At 54.6% G+C, this 7,824-nt stretch overlaps 1 protein-coding gene across 1 annotated transcript; it reads right to left on the bottom strand.

Moving 5' to 3' along the window:
• Positions 1–9: 9 nt before the first annotated feature.
• DCAKD (dephospho-CoA kinase domain containing) lies at positions 10–4,915 on the bottom strand (the record flags this gene model as incomplete). Its single annotated transcript, XM_010158418.1, has 4 exons — positions 4,804–4,915; positions 2,676–2,879; positions 743–830; positions 10–226 (listed from the first exon to the last, which is right to left on the bottom strand). Coding segments are annotated over exons 1-4 (621 nt in total), but the record flags the coding sequence as incomplete, so codon positions are not given.
• Positions 4,916–7,824: the final 2,909 nt, after the last annotated feature.

Below are 7,824 nucleotides of genomic sequence, written 5' to 3'. Positions count from 1 at the left end.
CCCCGCTGCCAGCCGCGCCCAGAGGAAATCCAGGGAATCCTCCAGGTGGGCATGCAGCCTGAGGACCTGCCGGCGCGTGCTCCCCCGGTCCCCGGAGTTGTCAATGACGTGACTCGCCAACTTGCACTTCTTGTCCAGTGGCAGCTGGGAGGTGATGCGAGCTTCGGCCTCCGCCTGGGACAGCCCGTTCCTCTTCATCAGCCGGGAGAGCTGTGTCGGCGGGTCGCTGCGGGGATGGGGGAGCGGCACTGAGATGGGGGTGCGGGAGGGAAGAGGGGGATTGCCTGCCTTCCTCAGCACGAGGGGGAAAAGCTGGGGCGAAGCGTGGGGGAGAGGCACTCCCAGCTTCATTTCAGATCTGGTGCCGGCATCCAAGGCTCAGCTCAGTAGAGCCAGCCCCTGCAGCGCCGCCCAGGCTGATCCTGCTGCCTCTTTTCAGCATTCCCATGGCCAGGGCAGTGCCCCAAACCCTGCCCCAGCCAACACAGGTTGTGGAAGGCCCAAAGAGAGAGATTTTCCCTGTATGATGGTGCCAGGTTTTGAGGAAACCTCAGTAATAAGCCCCTCGTACGCTAGAATTAAGGAAGGTGTTGCTTCTCATGCCTACAGAACAGGTGTCATGGGAAGGCTTTGCTCCAGGGCTGCAGCTAATCCTCACTGGAGCAGGAGGGACATGACGGTCCCCTCCAGCCTCTAAGAGAGGTGGCAGCATCCTGGGCCTCACGGTTCACGTGGCACTTACCAGTAAACCAGGACCGTGTATTTCATAAACTTGGTCAGTCTGTTGGTCTCGAAGAGCAGAGGGATGTCAAGGATCACGTAGCGGTAGCCTGCAGAAATGACAACACCCCCAAAAAAAGGGAATAGCATTACTCTGATTCCCAAATCCCTGGTGCTGCCCCAGCTGCTCCAGCAAAGCGAGCGGGAGAGCTCTACAGCTCCACGATTACAGCCAAGAGGAGAGCACAGCCTGCTTGCCCTTCTCCCTCTCAGAGGGAAGAAATGGGTTCGTTCCAAGTTTCCAGAGGAAAAAAAACCACCACAAACCCCCCTAACCTGGATGATCTCAGACCAAAGGTGAAGCTGCAGAAATATAATGAGGAGCTGAAACAAGCAGCTCAAATGAAAGCGTCAGTGCCTGGCTGGCGAGAGCGGCAGTCACGCTCTCGCTGCTGGCCTCTCCGGGGCAGCAGTGCCCACAGCAGAATTTGCTCTCCTACACTTCTCCAAGGTTTTACCAGGCTGCGGTCATTTGAGCTGATGCTTCCCAGTTCAGTTTTCTTCCCCTTTTGGAAATCTTTGGCTAAACAGTTCCATTTTGCCAAGGGGAGCAAGGCAATCCCCACAGACCTCTCACAGCCGTGACACTGAAACATGAGGGTGTCTCCAGGCACAGCCCCAGGGCCTGAAACCTCACCAAAACTGGCTGTGTTTGGTTTAAATCTGCCGTCACCACGCGGAGCAGCCAGCAGAGGAGCTTGGAACGGCCTGTCGCCATCCTCCCGGAGCCTGCAGCCCACCCCAGGCTCTCCCTGTGCCTCTGCCCTTCACAAGCGCAACTCCCCAGGCAGCTGGCAGCATCTGGGGACCGTGGGCTACGGGCAAGGGGAGGGGCAAGCTGTAAGTCAGGACCTCGCTCCCCTGGCATCCCCCAGCTGCAGGGACACCTCCAGTTTTTCCGGTGTCCCCTCTGTCTAAGTCAACCCCCCCAGCTGAGCTGGCCACAGCAATAAAAGCCTTGACAAAGACATCATCATCCGACAAGGCACCATTTTACCAGCATCTCCGCCCAGAGAGACTTCTTGCTGCCCTACGGTTTGATCGATCAGAGCTTTCCTTACACAGCGATCCTCAGAGACAGCATCCAGCTCTCCCAAATCATTAAAACCTGACTAATGAGGACAGAGCAGCCTGCTGCAGACACACGGTGCTTTCGCCGAGGGGCAGGACAGCATCCGCCTCCTGAGCCCGCAGCCCCGGGTTCAAGACTCCACGTCTGGCTCCCGGCCTTCCTGCCTGTTGCTTCCTTCGCGCCATCTCCTCCTCCTCCACCCGCAGCACAGCGCGGCCCCCGCGGTGCCCCAGCCCAGGCCTATTCAGCTGTCACAGGGCTTGGCTTTGATAAGCTGCGCAAAACCAGACTGACTCTATTAAGACGTCCTTCTGTCTACACGGAGACCTCCAAACCAGCTGGTGATCTTATCTGGCGCTTGATGGGACCCAGTCTGACAGCTGTATTTGTTATATTTATCAGGGGAAAAAGGGGGACTTTGGAAACCACAGCTGTCAGCCCATTTCTCACCTTATCGAGGCTAAAAGGGCTCGGCAGCTTTCACTGAAACCCGGGGAGGCTGGGGGCAGGGAAGAATATTTGGCTGTTTCGGAAGGTATGACATTATCCAGCAAGTAATCTCAGAAGAGGCTTCACCGTGCTCTCCTCAGGCCCTACAGATGTACTTTAAACCACAGAAGAAGGTGGTGAAGGGCAGCAGCGAAAGGCAGGAACGAATCCTCCAAACGCCGACGTGAAAGGCCACTGGTGGCAGAGCACAAAGGCTGTCACTCAACGCCGGTTCCGCTTCTCCTTCCCCACCCCTCTCCCCACTTTAAAACAGTGAGCAGGGACGGCTGCCGCACGAGCAGGAGTCCCGGTGCGCCGGGACGGGGCCTCTTACCTAGCACAAAGTACTTCACGATCTGCTTCAGCATCTCCTTCTGGATCTCCGGGTGGGTGATGGAGTTCAGCAGCTGCCGTTTCTCCGGATGGGAGAAGATAATGTTTCCTAGAGCCTCACGATTTATCTCTCCGCTCTCCAAGAGAATCTCGGTGCCGAAGTAATGCACTATCTGCCGATAGGCCTTGAAGTGGGGCTGCACCACTGATAACATTAAACAGCCAGAGGTTAGAGCCAGTTCTACAGCACAGTCAGTGTTTGCCTCAGTGATCGGCCTCAAACGCGTTTTGTTCATTAAATAACCGAGCTCATTCTCCGCGGCGGGCAGCACATCTGCCTGCCGAGCACATGCTGAAACGAGGCCGGCGCGGCTCAGCGCCGCAGCCCGGCAGACACCTGGCATGGGGGCTGCAGGGAAGCGCCTGCAGAAAACCCTCTCAGGCCAAGGTCCCTTTGAGCGCTGACACCCGAGAGATCGAAGCATCCTGCAAAGATTAATTCAGCACCACAACCCTCCTCATTCGTGCTGCTGCTCGGGGTTAGAAGTCAGCAGGGCGGGCGGGAGGATGCGCTGTCAGCTACCAGCCGGGCACGGGCAGGAAGAGGGGCTGAGCAGATTCCCAGTGCCTGCCGTGGAGTCAAGCAGGGAGATCCTAAAGGGTCCAGCACCAGTGTCACGTTTATGGTAGCTGAAAATTTCAGTGCCAGGTGAATACAGCCTGGCTGCTACAAGCTGCCTCTGGCTGCTACTGAGGTTTCTTTTGTTACTGTGTTTCACCTCAGTCACCAAATTCTTAGGGAAAACGAACCCAGAAACCTTCCAAGAGATCGGTTCCCAATAGGTATTTGCAGGGACTCTGATGTTACATGAGTGTATAATTTTAAAGCCACCAAAAAATCACCAGCAGAAAGGATGCAGTAATAACACCATAATCAAGATCAAGCTGAGGCGAACCACAGAGAATGACAGGCCGTGGATAATTTTCTCTCCAAAATCCAGGAACATTGCCACAGGTTGTAACCTCAGGCCAACCTAATAAAAGTCTTTAAGACCAATTCCTTTCTCCCATGGAATTTCACATCAAGGCAGTTTCAGGGTGGGTGAAATCCATATAGTAAATAAACACATATAAAAAAGGAATTGGAGAAAAATGAAGTGATTGGTAGAAAACCGACACGGAGTATCTGTAGTGTTTTCCTATAGTCTCTGAGGGCTTTTAGCACCTCCAGCAAATTTTCTGCACCTCAAGGGGAATTACAGTGCAATAAAACGTTAAGAGCATCACAGCTTTGCGTGGCTACACGGTAAGTTCTTCACCAAATAGAAACGCGCAGGCACTTCAGAACGACACCACCTGCACCACTGCTCAGCTGCAGACCCGAAACCTGCTGCATACAGAATCAGCAGCCCTTCCCAGAGCCAGCGCTGCTCTCCTCCTCATCCCGGTGCTACGGAGGGATTAGCATCTCCCCCGGCGTGGTGTGGGTAATCAGAGAGAGCAGGATCTGCTCCGGTCCCGCTGCGGCAAGAGATCTGGATTCTTGGGTCTTTTCTGTAGCCAGGACAGCCCACTGCCGGAGCAGCCGGAGGCAGGTGTGCTGGGCAGAAGCACAGACCAAATTCCCTCTGATCTGGGATATCTGAAGGCTTTTTTTGAGTGTGTTAAGGCATAAGTGGTTTTGTGGAGCGATCTCTCGGTATCACCAAGCAAGTGACATCCAGCACCGAGGGAAATTCTCCTCCCGCGTGAGGGGGGCACCTAACGTGAGTGCGTTACGTGTGTCCTGGCTTGGGGGGCATCAGGCCAGCGCAGGGAACCCGCTTTACAGACAGCTATTTTGCCCCGAGTTCACAGCTGGGAAGCATTGCACTCCAGGAGGGGGAAACTCACTGCAGGGTCTCCCCACGGTGTTTGAGGACGTCATCTTATTTTTTATCTTTAATAAAAATATATCCTAGCTCCAATCTCGCCCGGGACAGCAGCTCCACGCAGCCTCATCCACCGGGGAACGGGAGGGAAACCCTTATCAAACGTACCCAGAGCACCCTCTGCCGTCTGCGCTTCCCCGCATCAATCCCAGTTGTCAGGGGAACCTCGGGAACAAAGATCAGCTCCGCAGAACTCACCCTCCCTGGCAATAACATCGGCATCGATCACGGCACAGCCCAGTTCCCGGAGTATGGCCACCACCGTGCTCTTCCCCGACGCGATGCCACCCGTGAGTCCAACCAGGAACATTGTGCTCTGAAACGAAAAGAGCTTGAAAACATGCCCCGACGGGGCTGTTTGGTTCATGCTGTGCCATCAAATATTTATCCCAAACAGGCAGCTCCATTCACAGCTCGTTTTGACGCGTTCTCAGGGCATTACCAAGACTTTACGATGGTTTGGGCACCCCTCTCACCTGGGTACCCGTTTTACAGGCTGAAGAACAGTGTTGGGTTAAGTGAGGCTTCCCTGGGCCCTGCTAACTGCACGTGCAACTTGAGCCAGCCCCACGTCCCTCCAGCTGGTTTACCTGCAGCTCCACGCAACTTGTTCCCTGTTAGCGTCTGCACCCATCAAACCACAGCGTCACCCCCAGCCCCTGAACTGGAGCAGGCTTCCAGCAGGGTTGTCAGGGGGGGCCCAGGATCCGTGAGAAAGGGGCAGAATTCAGACACCATCTCGGTGCAGACTGAGAAATGTGAGGCCTGAGAGGCAGAACCCTTGATCTCTACAGCCAGGGTGTAAGAGGAGATAAGGTACCTCTGACATCATCAGGACCCAAAGCACAGAGGCCAGTACGTAAATCACATTCCCCCGTTACCGGAAAGCCAGCCTCATCACTGGAAGCCCAGCAGACAAGCAATCATGGCTCTGAACAGCAACCTTGTGTCTGTTAGCTTGCGAACACGGCACTAGACGCAGAGTGCGCGCCTGCCGATGGCCTTGAGGCTGGGAGGGAGCCAGCAATCCCTCGGCTGATGCGAAGCAGGCTACTTCTCTCACAGTTTCTGCACTGAGATCTCTTCCCACTCAATCCAAACCCTGCAACTCTCTAGATCTGGCTTGCACCCGTTCACCAAAAGCCTCGGTGACACAGAAGCAGCTCTGGACAGGAGTGGGGACTCCTGTGACCAAGGTGGTACCTGCATCCCTGAAAAGGCAACAGCCACAGCAGGCTGTGAAAGCACGAGTCCTGCTGGACCTGGGGCAGCCGTGGCAGTCTGGGGAACAGACCCGAGGGTCCTCTCTGCAGCCCCCACACACCAACACTGTCCCCAGGCAAGGGCATCCAGGACTTCGTGCAGCCAAATCCTGCAACTAATTCCCCAAGGACAGAGCCTCCAGCTTTGCTGTCACCTTGTGACACCACCCTCAAAGATGAGGAGCCAGAAGCTCTCAAGCTCCAGTTCGTGGCTGTTGCCCTTTGCATTTGAGGAAACTAGCTCTGTCACCTTTGGCCAGGAGCCACAGGCTGCTGGTAGACACCCCTCAGCTTCCTCTTGAGGGAAAGGCTCAGCTCCCGCCACCTCTCCTGGTGAGCCATGTACCCCAAAACCCAACGATCTCAGTAACCATTGCTCTGTCCAATTTGGCTCTGGTGTCACACCACGGCTGCCAGCCCCAAAAACCTCTGCACATACAGGAACCAGGTACCTACCGCTGGCATTGTCCCCCACAAATGGGGAGTGTGCTGCTTAGCACTGGAGGGCAGCAGTCAGAACATGGGCCTGCAGGGTGGCTGAAGATGGGCAGAAACACAGCACTGCTTCCTTTTTGCTACAAAAAGCACTTTTGTCATAACTCGGTGCTGCAAACAGGACCCACCATCTGAGGGTGAGGAGGGGGGTGGATAAGTCCTTTGGCAACCAGAATCAATTCAGCAGAGGAAGGAACCAGGAGTTACAGCAAGAGCCAGCAGCACCCCTCACTTTGTGGCTGCCGAGAGCTGACACCAGCCCGCAGCAGCGCCACGTGCTCTGTTCGCTTCCAAGACAACAGGCCAACAGATGGGGTTCACGCAAGCAGCGAGGGGGAATTCAAAGGGAATCAGAAAGGGCACTTACAATAACCATCAGTGCTTTGCGGGGTGGCTAACAGAGATCTCGAGCTTTGTTACCAGGTGAGTACCCAGCTTTTGTGGTGCTACAGTGAGCTTGGTGACACAGAGAGGCTGTTTCTCTATTTATTGCAGCAGATTAAAATCCTGCCCCACCTGACAGGATTTTATACATCCTCTGCAACAGCGTACAAGGACTAACACTGCACGAGGAGAATCAGGCCTTTGGTGCTCTGCCTTGCAGGGGTGGAGGCTTCACTCGCATGTTTTTTAAGAAGACAAAAATATTTCCTGCCCATGTAGAGCAAACACAGGGTTTTAACTGCAGCAGCCCCAACCCTCTGGCCTCCAGCCTCAGCTGGGACTCGGTCCCAAAAACCCTTGCTATTTCTGTCCCTCTCTTACATACCTCTGCAGGCAGGCGGCTGCTGCAAGAATTACTGTGGGGGTAAAAGAGCATTTGGAAGGGTTAGTCTAGAAACCACGGCCAAACAGGGTTTGAAAACATTTGTGCTCTCACAGGGCCTGTACAGATACAGGATCCATGGTACAAGGTATAAATATTTAACGAGCTTGGGTTTGAACTGTACACAAGGGTAGAAAGGCCAGCCCGTTCCTGCAGATGTTACAGGCAGGAGCCAGAACCAGTTTTCCCCAAAATACATTGGTTTTTGGTGTATTTGGCCTGTGTCACCTAAATCAAATATGTGAAAAGCCAAAACAAACCATAAAACTCAGCAAGTTATTTGTGATGTGAGGAATGGTGCCCTGGAAGATACAAGCCAGAGCCCTGAGGAAGCAGCTTTTGCAGACTGAGGTACCCAAGTCTCCCCCATGTCCTGACGCCTCTGGATTTCAAGCAGGGTGCGAGTTGCCCACCTCAAGCTGGTACACAACGGGGGTCAGAGGACAGAGCCAAAACACACCCTCCAGCGCTGCGCTACACCCAGCCCTCCTCCTGATCCCGTCCTTGCCTCTGACTGGGACCAGCACTGACAGACCTGGTGCTTGGCTTGAGGAGGCTGCAATTAGAAGGAAAAATCATAAAACACATCATTAATTTGGCAGAGAAAAAGCCACCATCACAACCCCTACCATGAAC

This window comes from Eurypyga helias, unplaced genomic scaffold, assembly GCF_000690775.1.
Source record: "Eurypyga helias isolate BGI_N326 unplaced genomic scaffold, ASM69077v1 scaffold30090, whole genome shotgun sequence".
Taxonomy (NCBI): Eukaryota; Metazoa; Chordata; class Aves; order Eurypygiformes; family Eurypygidae; genus Eurypyga; species Eurypyga helias.
The sequence above is the reverse complement of the archived record's forward strand: the minus strand, read 5'-3'. Positions and strand labels throughout refer to the sequence as shown.